The 23,488-nt window shown below is 42.3% G+C and overlaps 1 protein-coding gene across 2 annotated transcripts in view; it reads right to left on the reverse strand.

Moving 5' to 3' along the window:
* adgra1b (adhesion G protein-coupled receptor A1b) overlaps nucleotides 1-23,488 on the reverse strand; it is a 247,673-nt gene that overhangs the window by 146,049 nt on the left and 78,136 nt on the right. For both annotated transcript variants that reach the window (XM_078176317.1, XM_033613474.2), the window contains exons 9-12: nucleotides 19,632-19,851; nucleotides 18,990-19,139; nucleotides 17,316-17,477; nucleotides 16,734-16,967 (exon numbers count right to left, since the gene is read on the reverse strand). In XM_078176317.1, coding sequence (XP_078032443.1) covers nucleotides 16,734-16,967; nucleotides 17,316-17,477; nucleotides 18,990-19,139; nucleotides 19,632-19,851 — 766 coding nt within the window. The remainder of the gene's footprint in view (nucleotides 1-16,733; nucleotides 16,968-17,315; nucleotides 17,478-18,989; nucleotides 19,140-19,631; nucleotides 19,852-23,488) is intronic.

Here is a 23,488-nt window from a genome sequence, read left to right on the forward strand (position 1 = left end):
GGTGTTTAGCACTTGTTGGCCCCTTTGCCTTCACTCTGCGGTCCAGCTCACCCCAAACCATCTCGATTGGGTTCAGGTCCGGTGACTGTGGAGGCCAGGTCATCTGCCGCAGCACTCCATCACTCTCCTTCTTGGTCAAATAGCCCTTACACAGCCTGGAGGTGTGTTTGGGGTCATTGTCCTGTTGAAAAATAAATGATCGTCCAACTAAACGCAAACCGGATGGGATGGCATGTCGCTGCAGGATGCTGTGGTAGCCATGCTGGTTCAGTGTGCCTTCAATTTTGAATAAATCCCCAACAGTGTCACCAGCAAAACACCCCCACACCATCACACCTCCTCCTCCATGCTTCACAGTGGGAACCAGGCATGTGGAATCCATCCGTTCACCTTTTCTGCGTCTCACAAAGACACGGCAGTTGGAACCAAAGATCTCAAATTTGGACTCATCAGACCAAAGCACAGATTTCCACTGGTCTAATGTCCATTCCTTGTGTTTCTTGGCCCAAACAAATCTCTTCTGCTTGTTGCCTCTCCTTAGCAGTGGTTTCCTAGCAGCTATTTGACCATGAAGGCCTGATTGGCGCAGTCTCCTCTTAACAGTTGTTCTAGAGATGGGTCTGCTGCTAGAACTCTGTGTGGCATTCATCTGGTCTCTGATCTGAGCTGCTGTTAACTTGCCATTTCTGAGGCTGGTGACTCGGATGAACTTATCCTCAGAAGCAGAGGTGACTCTTGGTCTTCCTTTCCTGGGTCGGTCCTCATGTGTGCCAGTTTCGTTGTAGCGCTTGATGGTTTTTGCGACTCCACTTGGGGACACATTTAAAGTTTTTGCAATTTTCTGGACTGACTGACCTTCATTTCTTAAAGTAATGATGGCCACTTGTTTTTCTTGAGTTAGCTGATTGGTTCTTGCCATAATATGAATTTTAACAGTTGTCCAATAGGGCTGTCGGCTGTGTATTAACCTGACTTCTGCACAACACAACTGATGGTCCCAACCCCATTGATAAAGCAAGAAATTCCACTAATTAACCCTGATAAGGCACACCTGTGAAGTGGAAACCATTTCAGGTGACTACCTCTTGAAGCTCATGGAGAGAATGCCAAGAGTGTGCAAAGCAGTAATCAGAACAAAGGGTGGCTATTTTGAAGAAACTAGAATATAAAACATGTTTTCAGTTATTTCACCTTTTTTTGTTAAGTACATAACTCCACATGTGTTCATTCATAGTTTTGATGCCTTCAGTGAGAATCTACAATGTAAATAGTCATGAAAATAAAGAAAACGCATTGAATGAGAAGGTGTGTCCAAACTTTTGGCCTGTACTGTATATATATATATATATATATATATATATATATATATGTATAAATGCCTGCATCACTACTCAGGTGTTTCACATAATGTGATAAATAATCATAATAAATTTGGAGGCTATTTTCTGCTTATGGTCACTTGGCAACAGGATGCCCTATGTTATCAGAAAAAATGCCAGTGTTGACTATTTTTATCTTACTTTTCTGTTGTAGATATCATAAAACATAGTTCCTATCCCTCATAATTCTTGCCGCTTGCGTTGGGAATCAATGCTGTTCTGAACAGTCAAATAAAACCTTTGCTGTTGCACCATAAATACCCTGAAAACCGTCAATCACCTAAATATACACAACCCAGCATTGAACACATCACCTCACTTGACCTTTTTTTCAGCTCAAACACACAAGAAAGCTTCAAGAGAGTGACGATTTCAATCTGTGCCAAAAATTTGTTGCAGAAAGTGTTCATGTTTTAAATATTTGAAGCGCAAGTATCAAAGCCAACTTTCTACTGCGTGTGAAGACACTGAAGGCATACAGATTTTGATGGTGACTTTTTGGAAAAGTTCAATAAGCATTCGCTATGTCAGATTTATCCTTACCAATTAGGTTTAAAGCAGACCTTTGTAACAGCATGTGTCTGACAGGAATGTGGTCTGAGATCAAAAGCAACTGAGTAAGTGACTCGGTGACTATAGAAAAATGTGTCTTCATTTACATATACTACATTTGTGCAGTGTTGTAATATTAATATGTGGGTGAGATATTCGACACACAGAGAAGTGAAAATAAGATTCTACTGAGAACCTGGGGAACAAAAGATGTCTCTCATATTTGGTTGATGTAAGAGGTATGGGACTTTCTTTCCCCCCTATCTTTATTCAAGAGCGTGGTCTTTCAATTTGCGCGCATGACTCACTGATTTCACGTTCAGATTTTGTAATGCTTTCCCTCAAAACCCTGTCCTCGCACTCAAATAGCCTCTGCTTGCGCTTAGATTCGCTCTGCTTCTGCTCAAATGGTATGCTTGCACGCAGATACATTGTTGCTTGCACAGATTTTCTGCGCTCCAGCTTCAGCACTTCTCCTTGCACTCAGGCTGCTTCTGTGTGCTCCTGAAACATCTGTCCTCAGATTTCGCCTCTGCGTTCAGATTTTTTGTCCAAAAACCCTGCCTCATTGCCGGCGCATCTGCTTTACTTCTTCCTCTTTATTATATGTAGTTCCCTTACTTACTTTACAACAGCATTCTACTCAACAGTGCTTGCGAAGGTCCCGCAAAATATGACAGCTACAGAATTTTGATGAATTCATCAGACCTCGGATGAGACAAGAATTAGCTAGCAAGCACGTCCCTTCGCCTCACTCCCTGCTGGAAACAGTTTTGTCAGGGGCATCCAGTGGCTCACTTGGTAGAGCGGGCACCCTATGTAGAAAGGCTATGTCTTTGCCACAGTGGCCGCAGGTCTGATTCCAACCTTTTGCTGCATGCCACCCCCCCTCTCTTCCCCATTCACGCAGACAATGTCGTATCTAATAAAGTCAAAAAGCCACAAATAATTATCTTCAAAAAAAAAAAGAAACTACCTCTGCGGGAGGAGAGCAGACTGCCCTGACCCCTGCCTCAGCAGACTTTCTGTTGCTGCTGTTACAAAGGTTAGACATAGTGCTGCTGTTAACAGTGTGAGGGCAGGTCTTTGACCACACTCTTGAATAAATATAGAAAAGAAGCTCCATAAAGAGGATGTAAAACCTGCAAATGTCAAGTATGACACTGTAATTACCCCACCTAGTTCACTTAACCCAGTTAAATGGAAAATCAGGTCCACAAGTGAATATTTTGGCTGATATTCAGGTATGATTTGAGCATGCACATTTATCTTTATTTATCTTATATGACAAATTCATAGCAAATGGATAATGATTGAACTGTAAACTGACACCCATTGCTTTTTAAAGGATCGATGGACAATCTCCTTTTTAATCAATGTGTATCCTACATACAGACACAGTGTTGCTTTATGGAAATGTCAGTCAGGTGGTTGGTCCAGCAATCAATAAATCAATCATCTATTTGTCACATGGAATTACACAAGGTACAGCTCTAGTGAAATGTGATCCCATCAGCTCCTTTACCTTGTACACTGTGATTTTAGTCCTTTAGTGGGTTTCCTTACATTGTTGGCTGCTGCCTTAGAACTGTCAGTCCTTTGAGATGGTTCCGGTAATCCATGGTTTATATAGCAGTGATCCACGACAGGAATAGGACAGCACCTCACGTTCCTACGGTTACACCAGGCCTTAATCACCATGTAGCACACACCTCTTTTTCTTATCACCAGAGTCCTCTGATCTGTCAGATTGGCATATAGAAAAAGAGTCATCTGGTTGAATGGCGCTGTCCAGAATTTAGCCATGTTTCAGTGTATAAAAGGATATGACACTTCCTGACATCCCCTTGGAAACTGATGCGGCATGGAGGTCATCCAGTTTATTTTTCAACATCCGTACAATAACTGCAGGATGCAAAGTCATCAGGTGCCCATTTCTTCTCCATCCTCTCCTTGATGTTTACAGGTGTTTACATTAAAAAACCTTGACCTGGCTACCTTGCAGCTAGCTCAGCAGTAGCAGGAGGAGAGTTTACAAACTGGTGAATTCATTTCCTCATCTCGATGAGTGACTCCCAGCTGCAAGCCATCACTGTCCAAAGCAAACCACAAAAAGCACCATCAACACTTGCAAAATAGACAAGTGCATGAATTTGGCACACATTTAGTGGAGCTGAAAAGGAGGCAACTTGAAGCGTCTGTTTATATACCGCTTGGGTCCAGACTGAAATTTCCCACTAGCTATCAGATGAACTGCAATGAAATTTAGTACAGATATCAATGGTGCCAAGAGGATAAATCCCTCTGACTTTGGTGATTGCCTGCCTCTTCTTCTCAAAGTTATGAAAAACAGGCTGTCGCACATCCAAAAAACTTTTACGGGTGCTGGATAAAAAAGAAATTATACTAAAGCTAGAATCAGAAAAGATCTGCATGCTGTATTAGAAGCTCCCAGCAATTTTAAATATACAGTGTTTTAATCTTACAGAGACGAAACCTGACCAAGAGTACAGTGTAAACAATGAATACAGTGTGAGAATCTTTTGTCTGACTCAAAGTTTAACTAATACCATAAACGCTGACTTGATGGATTGGCACCAGATTTCATACTGACATTTATAGTTCTTTGAGGATGAACTCTAATGACTTTGGTAATTCCCTGTCCTTTCTTCTGTCTCAGCAACTATTGGATATATTTCCATGTCAGAAGTTGATTATACCCCCATGATGGATAAAATGATTTTGGTGTTCTCTTGAAGGTATACGATGCAGGATTGTCAGTGACTGTCTGTAAATGGTACCGCCAGGAAAAAGTGCAAGTGAAAGCCAACCCAAGCTTTGTCCAATTTTTTCAGTGCTGTGTCCACAATTTCCATACCTTTCTCTTGTTTGCGTGCTGCCTACAGTCTGGCACCTGATTGCTACCATTTTATAAAGTCCCAACCTCACCTGCGTGCTGTGCCCAGGAACATTCAGAGCACAGCCCAGCAGGGTCTCTGCAGATAAATAAACTACAACACATTTCTATTGGTTCACAAGTAATGATTAAGAAGGGGTATTTTTATATGAGCTCATACATTGTTTTCCAGGAAAACCCTGCATAGTAAACCCTTAACTTTTCATTTAGCGCCATCATCAGTTCAAAATTTGAAAAGAGTTGGTCCAATACTTTGGTTTATGATCAAACCCTTGTTGAACTAATAACATTCCCAACAGCCACAGCTGTACTTTGTGTTTAGTGCTAATTAGCTAATGTTAATAATAATACGTCAAACTGAGCAATGAACATGGAAAACATTATACCTCCTAAACATCAGCATGTTTATATTGTTAACACCTACAGAATGAATATGTCAGCAAAACTGCACCAGGTTGCTTCAGTAAATTTTACTGTGTTTCCAGGTTGGAGCATCTCTGCTGCTTTAGTGGTCTAGAGTGTAAGATAAAATTCCTGTTTTTTTCTTTGGTATTTTAGTGTTTATTTGAGAGCTGACAGAGAGCAACAAGAAACATTGGGAGAAAGAGGAAGAGATGACACACAGTCCAAACCGGACTCGTTACATCAGACCACTGGGATGCTCATGACACACATGTGATTTATGATTTCTATTAAAACCCCTGAAGTTTTTTTAAGGATGATTTCCTCTTTTTTTTATGGTATACAAGTACAACAGGGACATTATGATGTACTACTTCATTATTAATTTTTAACCCAGGACAAGAACCTCCAAAACAAAAAAAGGAAAAAGATACAGTCGGTTAAGATTCTTCTGTCTTTTTACCTTCCTCTATAACAATATAAAACTATGTGACAAAATTTATCTGTGAAAATACAGAAAATCAATCAGAAGACAAATACTTTTGCAATAGAGTGCATTATGTAAGGTGCCGATGTTGTAAGGCTGTGTTTTATTACACCACTTTTTGGCAAGGTGTTGGCACAGCAGGGCCATATGCTGTGTGTCTTAGTCCAGTTGGACCCAAATGGCTCTAAACGGTGCTGAGCTTCTGCCAGAGTGAGACAGAGAGCAGATCACTCAGCCAGTCAGTCAGCTACATAAGGATGGAGGGAACAGCCTGGAAAAGAAGCCCAGTTTATTGGGAAGTCTGCAGGGTTTTAGGAGCTAGCCTATTAATCACTTTTAAAGCCCTTCTTAAAAAGTTTGTGTGCCACTGTTCTAGTTAATGACACTCAGGCACCCGGCTGCTTTTGGCAAAGACACTGGAAGTCAATGAAGACATGTATGTCAACTTCACACAACCTCATAACTTCACTTACATTCTGATTTACTGTATACACAATTCAATTGTAATTTGAAAAACTGCAGTCTGACAATCTACTGATATGTCAATACTTTGGATAACAACATCCATCCATTCTCATCTGCTTATCTGGGGGGGGCAGAAAGCTGAGCATGGTACTTCAGAAATCCCTTTCCCTAGCAACGCTTTCCAGCTCCTACTGGGGGATCCTGAGGCATTCCCAGGCCAGATGAGATATATAATCCCTCCAGCCTGTTCTGGGTCTACCGCGGGGCCTCCTACCAGTTGGACTTGGTTGGAAAATTGGAGGCACGTAAGAGGCATTCTAATCAGATGCCCAGACCACTTCAACTGGCCCCTTTCCAAGCAAAGGAGCAGTGGCTTTTCTCTGTGCTCCAACCAAATGTCTGAACTCCTCGCCCTGTCTTTAAGGTTGAGCCTAGCCCACCTATGGAAGAAACTAATTTTGTCTGCTTGTATCCGTGTTCTCATTTTTTTGGTCACTACCCAAAGCTCATGACCATAGGTGAGGGTCAGAACATAGATGGAAAGCTTTGCCTTCTGGCTCAGCTCCCTCTTCACCACAACAGTCAGGTGCAATGCCTGCATCACTGCTGATGCCGCACCAAACCCCCTGACAGACCCAGAGATGCTTAAACTCCTCCGCTTGGGGCAGTAATTCTCTCCCAACCCAGACGAGGCAATCCACCATTTTCAAGCAGAAAACCATGGCTTTAGAATGGGATATACTGACTCTCATCCCGACCGCTTGAAAGTCAGCTGCAAACTGCACCCATCTATGCTAGAGGTCACGGCCAACTGAACCACATCATCTCCAAAGAGCAGAGTCAATTCTGAGGTCCCTTAACCTGACACTGTCCTTCTTCGGCTGTGCCTTAAGATCCTGTCCATCTCTAACAGAATCAGTGACAACCCTGGCGGTGACCAACGCCCACTGAAAACATGTTTTACTTTGTGCCAAGTATACAGGCACAGTTCTCATTTTGGCTTTACAAGGACCAGATGGCTCGAAGCAACGTCCATGGTACCCTGTATTTCTGCAGAACCTCCCACAGGACTCGAGGGACAAGAACATAAGCTTTCTCCAAGTAGCTGGCTGGATAGGCAAACTCCCACGACCCCTCCATCAGCCCTGCAAGGGTAAAGAGCTGGTCCACTGTGCCACAGCCAGGATGGAGCGCGGCTTGCTCCTTCTGAACCTGAGGTTCAACAATCGGTCTGAGCCTCCTTTCTAGCACCCTCTAATAAACTTTCCCAGGTAGGTTGAGCAGTGTGATACCCAGGTAATTGGAGCACATTCTCTGTTCCCCTTTTTTACAAATGGGAACCACCACCCTGGTCTGCCACTCTACAGGCACCGTACACGACCTCCACATGACACTGAAAAGAAAGCCAAACAACATGACAACCAAAATAAAACGTAAAACTACTGGTTCAAACTTGAATGTAAAACAGCATGGTTTAGATGAGAATCATGATTATATGATGATTTTTCCCTGCTTAGTCCTACTTTTCTGCCCGTTTGTATCTTTGTAGACTCTCCTTTGCTCGATAACAAGCGACGGTGCTGTGTGTCTATTGCAGCCTTCACAGTGTGCTGTTAAACTGAGCAGTGTCAGACAGGCTGACTGATGAGTCATTGGGGAGTGTGTCTGTGTGTGTGTGCATTATGTGCATTTTTTTCTGTGCTCCTCCAGATATACCAAATGTATTTATCTCGCGAGTTCGCACTGTGAACACACATACCGCCTTCCTGGTGGGAGAAAAGATGGCTACTTTCACACAACAGGCCTTCACTTTCAATTCAGAATGGCTGCTTGTGTTATTTTAGATTGTCTGCTATGATATCTCCTTTTACATCTATACTTCTGCCTCATCCGAACACATCTTTTAAAAGACTAGTTGGTGTATAAGCTTTCCTTCATCCTCCAACTTAACACTAGCTTAGGCAGCCTGCTGTGAGACCCACAATTATGAGATTTGTCTCAGCTGAATGATGTGCAGTTTACTTATTGTCATGGCAACACTTACACATGATGCTTTGAGCATTCTAATATAAGATTACATAAGACCCCGAGCCTAATGTGTGGGGGGAAAAAAGAGCGTTGAAAAACCTTCAGCTGCAGTGTCGACACTACACTAAAGAAATGGAACCAAATCATCCCATGTACTTGGGAAGGCTGCGATCATGTGACCAATGCAGTGACAGGAGTAAAAATAGAAGAGTGGAAGTATGCATAAGGAGGTAGGTTGGGGTGGTGTATGGCACAAACAAACACAGGACTTTCCCCCAGGAGACAGATGTTTGTATCCTGGGGGAAACCAAGTGAACTTTGAGCTATTTAAAGCTGTTTTGTCACTTTGTGAAGTTACATTAAGTATGTAGCTTTATGTTAAGTACATAATGTGACAACGCCCACCCATGTTTCTTTTCCTAAACTTAACCCTATGGGCTCTAGTTTCCCGGCACAGCGCAGGGTGGTGCAGGGTGGCAAACCCCGCACAGAGCTAGTTTCGAGCAGCGCAACCCAAGGCGCGCTCACTTTGGTAGTTTGGCAGACCGAGGTGCGCTGAGATGGGTGTGGCGGCGCAGCAGGGGGAGGTGTCGAGAGATCCAGCTTGGCGCAGTGACAGTTTCGTGCCAAAAGGCTTTGCCGAAGGTGCGCTAAAAGCTCGCCAGCTGAAACCAGGTCTACTGTCAGCGCAGGGGGAGCGCAGCCGGTGTAAGACAAAGCTTATCTGACCAGCGGACAGTGCGCACACGTCACCGAAACCTCACAGGCAGGTTTCCAGAATATCAGGCACATTAACGATGCAATAAATACCCAAAAAAAACACTATTTAATGCAACTATCTGCAATCAGCACATAAATGTATCTCTATATCGACTGTCCCGTCACATCTGATGTCAGATCAAAGGGGATTGGCACCGTTTGGCACGTTTGGCACGCGTAATGGAAACCCAACCTGATTTGATTAACACAGTTGCAAACTAATGAGTTCACATCCCTCTCAGTCAACCACACACAGCCACAGCATCAGATAGGGAGTATATATTCAGCATCTGTCATCTTAGAAAAGTCAAAAGAAAAGAAACAGAGTGAGACTGCGAGAGAGAAAGAGAGAGAGCGCACGCACGAGAGAAACGCAACATTGATTTACAATTGTGGTGACCTCCTCCCAGGCTACCTTTGCATCATCAGCCCGTGGAGGTCTGCTCACAGTTCCGTATATTCGGACACTGCGAGCTTGGACCTCCCGGACCAAAACATCAGTTTCCTCCTGGGAGAAGTTTGGCTGTCTGACGCTGCTGCTCTCTTCTGCCATGGCGAATTGAGTAAACTCTCATTACATCTTCGCACGGCGCATTTAAGGGCGAGGAGAGGGGCTCATTTGAGCGCAGGTGCGCTGCGCCCCCGCCTCGCCCGGTCTGTGAAACTAGAGCCCTATGTAACTTTACCTTAAGTACGTATGTTACCTTAAGCACATAACGTGATGATGCCATTTCTAAGGCGCTGCTTTGTTATAGCCCATACAAACTGCTGTATTTTTGTAATGTTGTGTTCACTGCAGGAACAAATAAAAATTTTCGCGTGAGTCAATTACATGTAAAGTCAATGTAAAGATGTTAATGCCTGCTGGGCGGCATGATGGATGCGATGCAAATAATGGGAATAACGCGAAATACACAAATTAAGAGGCACGAATAAAGCGAGAAGCACGACTTCTTGTCACGTGCTTATTTGAGTGATTTCTGATTTCAGGCATGTCTGACTCAAGTTATTCATGCATATGCAGCGAATCAACACAAAGTATTCTCGCGTTTAAACTCACGCCAGTAAAGCAGTGCGAAAATTAGCATCGCATTTGGTGTGAACACAATATAAGATATCATATGAACCGTTGTATGAGGATATGTTGCAAGTATACATTTACTGATAGTGAAATGTGACTTTCTTCACATATAGTTTTTAGGAAACTAGCAGAAAACTCTAACTTAAATTATGTCAAGCTCAGCAGCATGAGTTCAATAAGGCATTTAGTGCTGATTAAAGGGATCCAATTCTTTAGTCAAAAACATAGTGTTAATTAAAGAATCAACATTTAACAAACACAATTAAAAAACAGATATAGATTACACCCTAGAACAAAGCGCTTCAGGTCACATTAATCTCATTTATCATGCAGGCTGTAGCCTATAAAGCAGAGAATACTCTGGGTTTCTCCTAATAATATTCCATTCAGCAGCTGTATGGCACAGCATTAGCAAGAAGCTCATTGCTCCGTTGACTCTTGACATTTGCATGATGCAATTAAAATTGATTAACAATTTAATTTCAGTACATCAATCCCACACCCACATTATTTAACCTCTTATTTTGCACGCTGTAGGATAGTAATATAAACTTGGTAATAGGTGTGTAAGTGAAGAGAGTTAGCCTCAGTTGTCTTTGTGTCTATGAGAAGCTCAGCAAAAGTTCACTAAGGGAGACTATCATCATGCTTACTCTATTTGCTTTGATTTTATCCTTCATTTTATACTTCCAATTAAATTAGCTGACTGAGGGGTGTCTGCCACGACCTCTGTCATTAAAATTGTTCCTTTCTCTGCTGTTTTTTGTTTTTGTCCCAGTCTCAGATCGATGCAACCCTACTCCACCCATCCACCTCCGGTTTTCATCAGAACCAGCTGTTCAGTGAGCTATCAGAAATTCTGCTTTAGATTACATCCAGACGGATCCATACAGACCGTCAGCTGGGCTGTACGTCGTTCTTTCACCACCTATGTCTAGACTCGGGGGATATTTCTGTGTGAGTCACACCATGACCATCTAATCACCAAGGACTCCACAGATATCACTTTAAATATTCCTGTCATACACACTGTCAAATAGATGGACTTAATCACTCTTTAAGCCATTCTTTAAGTGTGTCTCTCCTTGTAATGGCATCAAAAAGCATGGCTGTAAAAACACATGAATTTAGGAATTTTATGTACTAAATATGTGACATCTGGACTGAATGAGTGTCTTGTGGCTGGTGCACACTAGGGGGATTATCAAATCTTAACTGATTTTAAAATGTGGGAGACCCCAGACGACAGATTTAACCAAATTTTAATATAGGAATCTTAAGAGCACAATACAATTCAGTCAAGAGAGGAACACACATTTAGCATTTGTACTAAATGATTTCAGAGTGTCAATTCCAGGGACTTGAGATCAGAAAAAAATATGCATGATCAAATGTGACTTCAGAAAAAATCAAAGTGGAAGCAGGCTGTCACCGTCAGCAGGTTGCACTTGTGTGTGCTGTTTTGCACCAGAAAAAAAAAAAGAGAGAGAGAGAAAAAAACTGTGGATGAAGTCATGACTGTGAAAATGGAATCAGCATGGCTTTTGCATCATGAACTGGAGGTGAGTTGGAAATAAGGCTTTATTGTTCGTCTCAAACGTGTTGGTGACACCTCCCGGTCAGCTTGCTCTAATTAGTTATTGCAGGTTTCTGCTCAATATTTCACTGAGACTCTGATCCAGTACGTTACGATTATGTCTGTGAACTGCTCACACTACAGGATCATTTGGACAGATCATCTGTTCAGACCAGCCTGGAATCTGGAACAGCGATTCTAGGGAGAGGCTATTATCTTATCTGGTGTTGGTGCAGCATTACAAAATTACATAATAATAAACTCTTAATACAAAGTACACCTTTTTAGTGACAAGAACACCTTCCTACTTGGCTGCAAATATTGAAGGAACACAACTGAGAGTAAAACAGGGGGATGAAATAAAGTCCTGTCCACTTATTCTGGGCAGCAGATGCAAAGAGTACTATCAAGTGTCTGGCCTGAAAGCCACTTTCCCACATGGTGTCTACATTACATGCATACAGTTTAAATACTAACTTTGTGAAATTCAAAAAGATAACTAGTAGGGGTGGGAATCACCAGAGGATCCATGATATGATATTATCACGATACTTAAATCACCATACAATATTACTGCGATTTTAAATGTATTGCGATTAAATATATTGCGTTTTATTACCTTTATTTAACTGTAAATTGAGTTCCCAAAGGAAAACTTTTTCAGCATCTATTTAATCTCATAAAATAAGGTTTTAAGTCTGTTCATCTCACTTCAGCCATTTTTTTGCAGCAGCAAAATGTATCTACTGGGTTGAAAAAGCAATTGATTATATTAGATTGATTGTATTCTAGTAGGCTACATGAGGTTTAATTTGTATTTCTAATATTTATAATCTTTATGATAAAAAATCAATGCACTGTGGCACTGTGTGACGATACGATTTTGCCACACAGAAACAGCGCGATGCTATGCTGTATCGATTTTTTCCCCCACCCCAAATAAATACTAACAGCATTTTTACACATTTTGAAATATTTACTGTCAATAAATTACCATCTAATATTTAATAATTTTAATAATTAATCAAAAAAATAAAAAGTCAGACAAAAAAAATTAGACTAAAGTACAAATAGAGGGGAAAGAATCATCACATTTCATGATGAAATTTCATGATTTGTCAACACACCGTCCCAAAAACTACACAGCACAAATTAATTGGATATGAATTCCTTGTGTGTGCATGGTCGTCTTTGTTTTTGTGTGACTGCTTGCCAGAGCATGTGCTAAAGTATTCAGCCTCTGAGACTTTCCCAGATTATCAGTAATTGGCAAAGTCTTTCCCACATGCTCTGTGAACGGTGGGTAGAGAGAGAGGGGGAGAAACAGAGAGATGTTGTTGCAGGGTGGTGATACCTCCAATAGATTAGAGCCCTTTTATAAGCTGTTGAAGTCACTTTCGTGTCCCTCAACAATTACCATTAAAGTGCTCTCGAGCAGGGCACCGCTCTTCACCCCACAACTGTTCCAGGGGAGCAGGAGCTGTGGAAACTAGGCAGCTTGTAGGTGTGAGAGTGTGAATCGCCCAGGGAGGACGAGCTGTGTTCATTCTGCATGCTAAATGAGGTGGAAATAGTATTACACTTCTTCATCTCATGCTCAAAAACTGACCTTTCAAGAGACTTTTTTCTCCTAAAAACTACCCAAATATATCAAGCCTTTTAAAGTAAGAGTGCCACTGAAAAAAACTGTCTGTCCCTCCTGAAATAAATGCCAAAATGCAGAATAATAGCAGCACATTTGCCAAATCTAAGCACAGCCAGTGGGTACTAAGATTCATTCCAATGATATCTCTTTTTGTTGTGGACTGTTGTGCAGAACGATTCTGCAATAATATCTCTTCACAGCATCATCCTCTTTGGTTAATATGTTTATGTGTTTATTGTCTTAGTCATACTTGAGCAACATTCAAGTAAAGCACCTTCGAGTCTGACTGAAACTGAATGTAACCCTCTCACCACCTACAAGCACTCCTCCAGAATCCCGCTGTGAGCTGGATACTTCATTTATGTGGCGTCCTTACTCAATGTTTCTTGTTAAATCAAAATTAACTAAATGGAGACACATTATTGCTTTAGCCTCTAATGTTCTGCAATCCTACTGTTATTATGATTTCTCCACACCAGCTAACCAATCAGTAATCTCCATCACAGTCTCACTGTAAGTAAGTGATACATACATACATAATACCACAGCTTTGTACTAGTGATACAGGTGATTCAGTCGGGATATGACTGATTGTCTGGAGAAGTAATTACACTACACATCTTTTTTTTTAAAGATATTTTTTTTGGGAATTTTTAATGGACAGGACAGGTAAGCGTGAAAGGGGGAGAGAGAGAAGGGGGGATGACATGCAGCAAAGGGCCACAGGCTGGATTTGAACCCGGGCCGCTGCGGCAACCTTGTACATGGGGCGCATGCTCTACCACTAAGCCACCGACGCCCCGTAATTACACTACACATCTTAATTTTTTGTATAACGTGATGGAAAATCTCTAATACGGCAACTTTGCATTGTTGCTGCAAGAACTGCAATGAAACAGGCATTTGTCTTACTTCGCTTGGAGAAAAAAGTGATTACAGACAGCATGCAGAGTCAAGAGATGGACACAAAAAACGTGGACTGAGCTGAAGAAGTGCTCAAGTAAAAATTTGGGGTGAGAAATGCATCTGACGCAGTAAAGCAAAAGGCAGAGAGCTTCCAGCAGGACTCTATCCACATGACAAGCTGGATTTTACATGCCTACAAGCCAATGTCATGAGCCGGAGCAAGTGGAGGGCAAGCAAACTGACACCAGGTTATACTCTGACTATTGTACGCTACAGTAGATGCATGTTCAAGGAAGTAGTTGCTGTTTCTATGTTGCGATGCATATTTGCTGTAGCTAAATGACAACTGGATTGCTTTGTACATTGGTTGTTGCTAACAGAAGTAAATTGACATGGAACTTTGGACCCAGACCTACCCACCAAATCCCACAAGGAGACACACCAGCACCCAAAGGGCAGCCCCCTCACTCTGACATCTCTCCACTTTGTGCATGTATAGGTCCTGTTTGTGCATGTGTGTGTCTTTCAGACCTGTATGTAATTGACAAGCAAGAGTGAAAACATTGAATTTCCCCTCAGGGGATTAATAAAGTAAATAAACTTAACTTAAACTTAAGCTTAACTTAAACTTAACTTAAACCCACCGCTCAAGTCACACTTAACCAGAAGCTGGTTCTGTTTGTTTGTGAGAGTATGAAGTCCTGCTACTTCTGTGTGTGCTGTAGTCTGAGCTTCTCTGTGGTTTGTTGTGGAGAGCCAGTCCAACTGCATGTGCATGTTAGTGCAGGTGTGTATCCCACTGGCTAGCTCATCACCACCACTTTGCACACTAAAACATAGCGCCCACCCTCTACTTTGCCCAGATTAGCACCGTTAGCTCTGTCAGCATTTTACCATTGTTTATCCCTATTCATAGCGTTAGCATTATTAGCTGCTAGTCATCACATGTCAACAACCATGGCCAGACAATTCATACGCTCTGAATTTTGTATAGAGCCCCTTTCATTTGTCATGATTTACACCAAAAAACAACTCTGCAAGCTCAAACAGGATGACTTTAACGAAGAAGACAGATAGGAGTTTTCTGTCTTAAATATGAATATTTTCTGGGCTGCCTTAAGAGAAAGACTCTTCCTTGAGATTAGGCTATGATTAGAAGCCCCGGAGTGCACCACACGTCACCACATCCACTCATATTTACAGTTTGTGAAAAGCCAAATCCATCGTACACACAGGACACACAGTGCCAAGACTTGAGGCTATGCCCAACAAGCCAACTTTAGCACAGAGAAATCAACAGATTTTTTTTTTGTTCTGGATTTAAGTTGAGAATGTGGAGAAACCTGTCAAAACTATGAAGTGCAGGCATGGAGATGTGTTCTCAGTGTAAACCAAAAAAAAGAAAGCTTTCTCCACATTTGCCATCTAATTTGACAAAGTCCATCTGGAAGTCATCAAGTGGTGATTTTGAACAAATTTGCGGAGTGGCCTCTAGGACTGGAGTATTGTCCTCCCCGTGATACAGCTGACTTAGCTCAGCTTCCAGAAATGCATACATACTTACATATATACACGCATTCTACACACAGCCTGGGGCTGGAACTAAGTGCTGTAATTGCTGACAAAACCGCAGAGACTTGACACCATCGCACCAGAGAAGAAGACGAGGATGAGGGAAATGAAATAAGCACGCAAACTGAAAGACAAACACACACACATGTACTCTCTCCTGCAGACACACAATAACATGCACAGACAGGGTACACTCACATGCACACTTATGAATTCATTGGCACACTTAATAGCTAGAGGGTGCAAACTGTTCAAATGTTGCAGAACTATGCCACTTCAGTGCCAGGGGAGTTGAATGTCTTGCCTGCCGTCTGCAGATGCAGAGTGCCCCTTCATCTGTTGACGTTTGTCATTTGGGACAGCCACAACTGGAGCCATGGTGGGGCTTTAGTTGATATAAAGTGACAGGGACGCAAGGCCATCTTATTCATCACATGGGAGTGGCCTGCGTTTGCTGACTCCCAGATTACCTTCTTATTTGCAGGCCCTGCCCCCACTACAACCCCACCTATCACCAGCTGATCTACAGCGTGCCAACAAACCCAAACAAGGTGTCATCTTGCTGGGACAAATAGGCAACAACAGACTTAAGGGCAGGTGGTAATCCTTCCCGCATGCTTCAACTGTGTGGTGTTGGAGAATTCATTTTATTGTGCCCACGAGCTGCTGTACAAGCTGTTCTCTCTCTCATATTTTATTTCTCACTCAGTTGCTTTCTTTTCTCCTCCATAAGAACATCCCTCTCCTTCTTCTCTCACTCCTGAATGTGAACATGGTGTCAAAAAATACAAAAGTGTGTGGCCTTTAGAAAAAAAACCCGTTGGGAATGAGAAAGAGAAGCAGTCAAAGAACGTTGTTTCCTGACCCCGGGCTGGATTCGGTGGATTTTGCCAACAGAGCCGAGCAAAAGAACGGGGTGGCATATTTTAGGAAGTTTCACACCGTTTATTAACTTGCTCCTTACCTTGCTGAGCTGACTGGCCGGTGAGCCGCTGTTGTTGACAGTGTGGCATTTGAAGTTGAGCAACGAGTCCCCCACGGCATCACGCTCTTTGCTCATGTCCTTGTCAGTGTGGGAGTGGCTGTCAGGGAGGGGCGACGTGGCAGATGAGGGGGGGCGTTGAAGTGCCGTACAGGACAGACCGAGGAAGTTAGATGGGCGGATCAGAAAGGCCTCCAGAGCTATGTTAGCAGATACCTAAGGGGAGAGGGCCAAGAATTAGGAGTTGGGTAGAGATAGGGAGGGGTTGGAGGGTAGTGGAAGGAGGGAGGGCAGAGATTTTTATATTAGTCATTTAGCAGATGCTTTTATCCCAAGTGACAGCATAGAGGGAAAAAAATAGACGGAAGCAAGAAGAAACAAAGGAAGCAATTTATCTTTCTCTTGCCTTATTCAAGCTATCTGCTAGAGCCAAATTAACTTCTCATTATTCTACGCTGCAAGAAAAAAGGTAAAGCTGCGGGACATTTAGTCAGATAATCAACCTTTGCCCTGACTGAGTGTGGCCAAGAGCGTGGGTGTTACTGTTTCAAAGTCCAGCCATACCTTAGAAATGACCCGATTGTCTCCGGTCAGCGCCAGGTCAGCAATACGCTCCACGCACTGGACGATCCGAGTGCACGCTCTGGCCTCATTCTGCGCCATCCACAGGATATGCTCCTCCACTAGCATCATGTTACTGGCTATGTCTGATATATAGTCCCCGAGCTGTGGAAACAAAACAAGACATGTATGCAAATGGATACAACTACACAAACTGCACGTGCAAAGCCCACACACACACACACACACACACACACACACACACACACACAGAGGCAGACTCATCATGCACATCAATCATATCCGCAACAACAGGCACATTTATAATCTCCAGTCAGAATTGTGAGGGAGGCAATGGTGGCTTCATTCATTATAGGGAGATTTAATTTAGATTAGCAGCTCCAATGGGGCATAATCGCTTCCTTGGGATGGCAGTTCGCTATTTACTTACTGTACTTTTCATTGTTGCTTCATTTGACTGTTCTTTATTGGATGAATGAGGGTGGTCTCATCAGCATTGTCTCAGGAATGATAAAACTCTAAGCATCTCCTAATAATATCTTCTCCGGAGTGACCTATGAAGAGTAATTGGACAAGTGAGAGCTAATATTGATTCTTTTTACTGACTAAGCTCAACACCCTTCCCCTCGCAAAACCTGACCTTCAGTGTGACGTAAAGCCCTCAGTTTGCCTCCGGCCACAGACAGAGGAGGAGTTCACTTAAGGTAAAACACGGCTTGTCCAAAAAGAGATGCATCTTCATAACCATAATTGCCATTCAGGTCCAACGCCGCCATGGGCAAGAGGAAAGCGCATGAGGTGAAAAGTTAAGCTGTCTGGAATCGACTGAAGGACTGAAGCCAGGATGACCGCGTGTTGCCATGTCTTTTTGGGCGGCTCCCGCTGCCTCTGAAGTGTCCTTTCCTGTTTGCTAAATTAGTGCTCTGGTCAGTGGCAAAGAAAACGGTGAATGAACATGTGCATGAACACTGTAATATCAGACTTTGAAAACCTGTGCTTCAAAGGAAACAGTTTTTTATACTGTCGTATCTGGTTCTATGGCTAAGGGCCTTGATACACCAGGCCAACCGTCAGTCAATCTTTGGCCATCGGTGAGCATCTGTCACACCTGTCACCCCTGTTTTTGCAGTGTGTTCCACACCATTGGCACTAGTTGGCACTTGTTGGCTGTATTTTGGCTGATTCAGCATGCTGAATCGGAGGCCTAACCCGCTGGTGAGAGAAATCACAGCAGCTCAGCTCAGAGAAGAGAAAGGTAGTGGGGAAGGCAAATAAACAACTAAGGTCAAAAAGGTGTGAGATTGAAACAAAGTTATATTAGGTGAGATCATTTTTTAACCATTGAGCTCTTTAGCAGATGCAGTCCATAATTTGTTTTTGTTAGCATACACTAGCGCATGGTTAATATCCTTTGTTCTTTTAACATTGGGTTCTTAATGTGCTAACTGGCTAACAAGAGCCTTGAATCTGTCCTGTCTCTGTTCCAATTTGGTCTTTGCGGTGTGTTTACGTGCAACGCTTTGGCCAATACACAGGCAATGTGAGACAATGCATCAGTTGGGTCTTCACGCAAATGGTTATTTGATGTTGCTTTGGTGTGTGTGGACCTTTAGGTCACATGTTATGTACATGATGCACCTCTGTTTTCACTCTTACATCTCTACGTTTCTCCACCAGCCTCGTCAGTCTCTCCACCAGGTGTGTGACAAAGATGACATCCATGACATCAGTGAAGTGTGCCGCCCTGCTGGTGAACGCCACTAACTGCTGGCCCAAAGGCTGAGCATTGGTGGCGTTAATAGTTATCTGGAATACAAAGGCAAATGTACAGCGATGTTCAGAGAGGATGATCACACAGCTCACCATCACAATTCAACAGAGACATAACATGAAACAGCATTGACATCACATGATAAATAATAAATCACTGTAATGCTATTTCATGCCATGCATGTAGTTTTGAACTTGAATACTTTAATGTGGCTCAGTAATCCCATGAGTAATGTAGAATGAAACAGCTCGTCATCAGTCAGTTTGTATTATGTGTATAAAGGCTTACACGTACAGATCTTCAAACACCTGCAGGCTGCATATGAATCAGAGGAGAAGTTTGTTTCTGTATTCTAGGAATATGAAGTTATCAAATCTTGCTGTTAAACACTGAGTAGGTTGGCAAATATGTAAAAGTCAACATGTTGAACATCAACACGCAAAATTAGAACTGATGCACTGACAAAGGGAAAAAAGACACTGGAAGAGACACTGAGAATAAATCCCAGCAAATGTGTATTTATGTACCTGTGTGAGCTCATGCAGCACGCGTGTCAGTTCACTGGCATATGGGCACTGAGTGTAGTCCTCTTCAGCCCACCGTCCAGCCCGGTCGCAGCTCCGCCACGCCTTCTTCTCCTTCTGGCCGGAGGGGTGAGGAACGCTGCCAGAGGGGTGGGGGGCAGAGCCAAAGGTGGCAGGAGCACAGGGCAGGAAGGCAAGGATGCCAGCTAAAGTCTTTGGCCACCTGCCACACAAGATTTCAGCAATGAAGTGAGTTTAGGAATCTACAATCACTGCACCAGATGGCAATTTCATACTCCCTGTACTTAGGAAATTATTAATTTGCATATTTGATTTACAGCTAGCTCTAATTATTTTTGCAGAAGACTGCCAGATTCTGATAGTTGATTGTGAAACAATGCGTTGTCTTAGTGATGACTTCTGACTTAATTAACTTTAGTTACTAACTTTATTAATCAACTTTACTGCCTTTCCACTCTGTGCACAATGAAACTAAACATTTATGCTGAATGATAATATGTACTTAAAGGGGCACTCCACCAATTTTATGCATCAAGATTAGTTTACCAGTAATAGAGAGTACTATTGCCTGTGAGAACAGTTGTATAATGTCAACCCAATTACCAGGATAAATGTTGGCATTGTACTTTTTTGCAAACTATGGATACATTACATTTGTACGTTATTATGTAGCGGATACACTGACACCTTATGTTTTAACAATGCTGTGGTCATTATGCGGTGATATTTTGGCACAAAAACCAGTCGGTGACGGTTAGGAAAACACCATGCTTTGGATTAAGATAGTGCAGTGATGTCTCTGTACAACAAGTGTTTTTTGTGGCACTATCCTGGCAGGAAACACAGTGATGTCTTGGTAAAAGAAACAATTTTCGTGGCACTATCCCTACTGGTAACACAACCATATCTCAGGTGCAGTGGCACTATCCCAGCAGGAAACATTAAAATGTCTTGGTATAAAAAACAAGAGCTTTCATCCCGGCGGAAACGATAAAGTCAACTGCTTTCTGTGGCACTATCCTGGCAGGAACGGTAGCAGTGTATCTGTAAGAAAAAAAGGCTTTCATGGGACTCTTCCCATTTAAAACACATTGACAGGTGGTTAAAAAACACCAACGTGTGGTGGCTATAAAGCTGCTGGGAAGACAGCAATGACTTTAAAAATACAATCAGTTTTGTTGTTTGTTTGTCTTAAACAGTGGTTTGTAGTGGTCTGCTGCTTGGCAGGCATGTCACCCAGGTGACACACCATCCATTATTCCCTCCACCTGCCTATAAAGTCAGCTGATACACTTTGTCACTTTGGAAATGTTTATAATATGTATGAAATGCACACATGCACCATATTCTTTGTTTGAGTGTTTTGGAGCTTCACCCATACTAGGTCATAATTTCAGGATATCTAAACTTCTGCTGTTCATTGTTGACCCTTAATTCTTTTATTTGTCCCTTAAAACTTAATAAATATATAATACTGAATTGCTACAGATGGAAAACGACAGAAAAGGATGTGTGTATATATGCAGAAGAAAACTGTTTCAGTCTTCCTGAAGGGGAAATTCAGCCTAAAAGAGTAATTATAAGTGTTGTTCATATGGCCATGCAAAGTTCAATGAAGTCTCCTGTGAAGCAAGAAATGAGACTTTGTCAATAATGTCGTCAAGAGCCAAGCCCTGGAACTGCTCTACTGACCAACCTGTGATAGGGGCCAGGGTGATTTTACGGGGAAATGGAAAATTTTCATTTTCTGGGTAATGCCTGTTAGTGTTTCAATAAAATAAAGCTCGTTTGAGTGTAAAAAGTCAGCCAAACATTCACAGCCCTCGACATTAGCCTCCATTTTCCAGATAATAAAAGCACTCCAGGTTTTGTTTCTTGGCGCTCTTGCAGATTAAAGATCTTGTTTCTATGCCTCTGCAGCCTTAGGAAAGAGTTGTTTGTGCTCACACATATTGATCAATTTGTCTACAATCAGAGGAGAAACATGCGTCTTATGTTTTGACATTTTCTCTTTAAGCTGACGTTGGAGATACTGCTGCAGAAAAGTAGCCAAAGTAATGCTTAATGTGGCAACACTTTTGACTTCATCTAAATGAATATAAAGGAGCAGTGCACTCAGGAGGCAGGTAATCTGTTAGAGACCTGCCATCCTGCCGCTCCCCACCCCCATCCTCTTTTTTTCCCCTCTCTCTCCATCCATGTTGTTGCAGCAGCAGCAGCAGCTACTTAGTAATAAATGGCGTTAATTTCGCCCCCAACAAAATAGGGGGCTCATTTTCCAGCCCATTACTCCAATGCTCTAGCAGAAACAAAGCCTCTGTGCTCGCTGCACTGGAAGCAGGCTGTAAAGTACAGCGGCTACAAAGGAGCATACCCACAGGGGAGGAGAGGTGGAGCATGTGAGTGTGTGTGGGTGTGTGTGTGTGTGTGTGTGCAACCACAAGGTTTCAAGGTGGTCACAAGGAGCGGAGGACAGGAAAAAGGAGGATAGATGGAGGGCGAGGAGATGTGTGGCATTGTTCCTCTTTTTATGTGAAACCTTAGTCATGGGAAAAACTGCTCTTGTTTTTTATAGTCTTGCTATAAAGCTGGGCTATGCTGAGCTATAATGTTTGTGGGAGTTTTCACATCACATATCCAATTATTATTAAAATATATGTCCAGGCTCTACTGTACGGTCTCATTTTTTGGTCTTTGACAGTTAATGAGCCACATCTGGTGTGAAGCAGGCCAGGTGTGGCAGATTTTTGTCAGGTGGAATAAAAACCAGCACGACACCGCCAAGAAGCAGACTTAAGTACCTCAACTGCACTGTACATGTAGAGATAATAGCAGAGAGAGTGAGAGCACTGATTACAGTATTAATTTTGATACAGTAGACTGTGTGATTGGGACTGGTGACTTAAATTATAGTGAGGTTAAACTCCTGCCTTATCTTGCTGGAGACCTCCTGGTATCAACTTTGAAAACCAGCTATTACTGTCCATTACCACTAATTACACACAACTAGCTGGTAAATGAAAACTGCACTTAAGAATTGTGGATGTGGGCTGAATATAATCTTTATTTTTTTACCTGAAGGAAGAAAAAATGTTGCTGTTAAAAAAAATAGTTTGATGTGATCTTGAGAAAGTCTTTCTATCCATGAGTTTGATAGAGAAATCCATACCACCATGTTTGTATGTATACAGATATGATGCTTCAGCCAGTAGCCAGTTAGCTTAGCTTATCACAAAGACTGGAAACATGGGGAAACAACTAACCTGGTTCTGTTCTGGGCCCACTAATTAACACTTTATATCTCCTTTGTTTTAACTTGTCTACAACTGACGTGTTGTGGGTTCTGTGATTATGGAGTATTTAAATCTTGCTCTATCATTTTCAGTCACATTGATCCTGAAAAACTGTATGCATCACTGAAAAGATGAGATTTAGCTTTCTAATGATATCTGTATTGTCTTCGAACTCCAAATATTGAGCAAAATATGTCATATTACATAATGACTGTCATCGAGCCATGAGTTTGACAAAAAGCCTTCAAAGTTTGTAGTATGGTGGCCTTAAAGACACAGAGCCCATCGGCTTTCCAAACCGGGAACTCATGCCGTACTCAAGGGGCTGTCCTCGGGTGAAAAATAAGAAAGTGTTGTTTATGTAAGGAGAACTATGTCTGACATTCAAAGTTAGCTTACAGTTAGCAATGGACTTCACATGACATTTTATACAACATAGATTCATTTTAGTTTTAGTTAACTGAGGAATTTTCCAGGATACCACTCTGACTTCATGGTTGCTTCAAAGGGGATCGGCACTTGTTTTCCCTCTCTCTTGTTTACCAT

The sequence above is a fragment of the Epinephelus lanceolatus genome, chromosome 17 (assembly GCF_041903045.1).
Source record: "Epinephelus lanceolatus isolate andai-2023 chromosome 17, ASM4190304v1, whole genome shotgun sequence".
Taxonomy (NCBI): Eukaryota; Metazoa; Chordata; class Actinopteri; order Perciformes; family Serranidae; genus Epinephelus; species Epinephelus lanceolatus.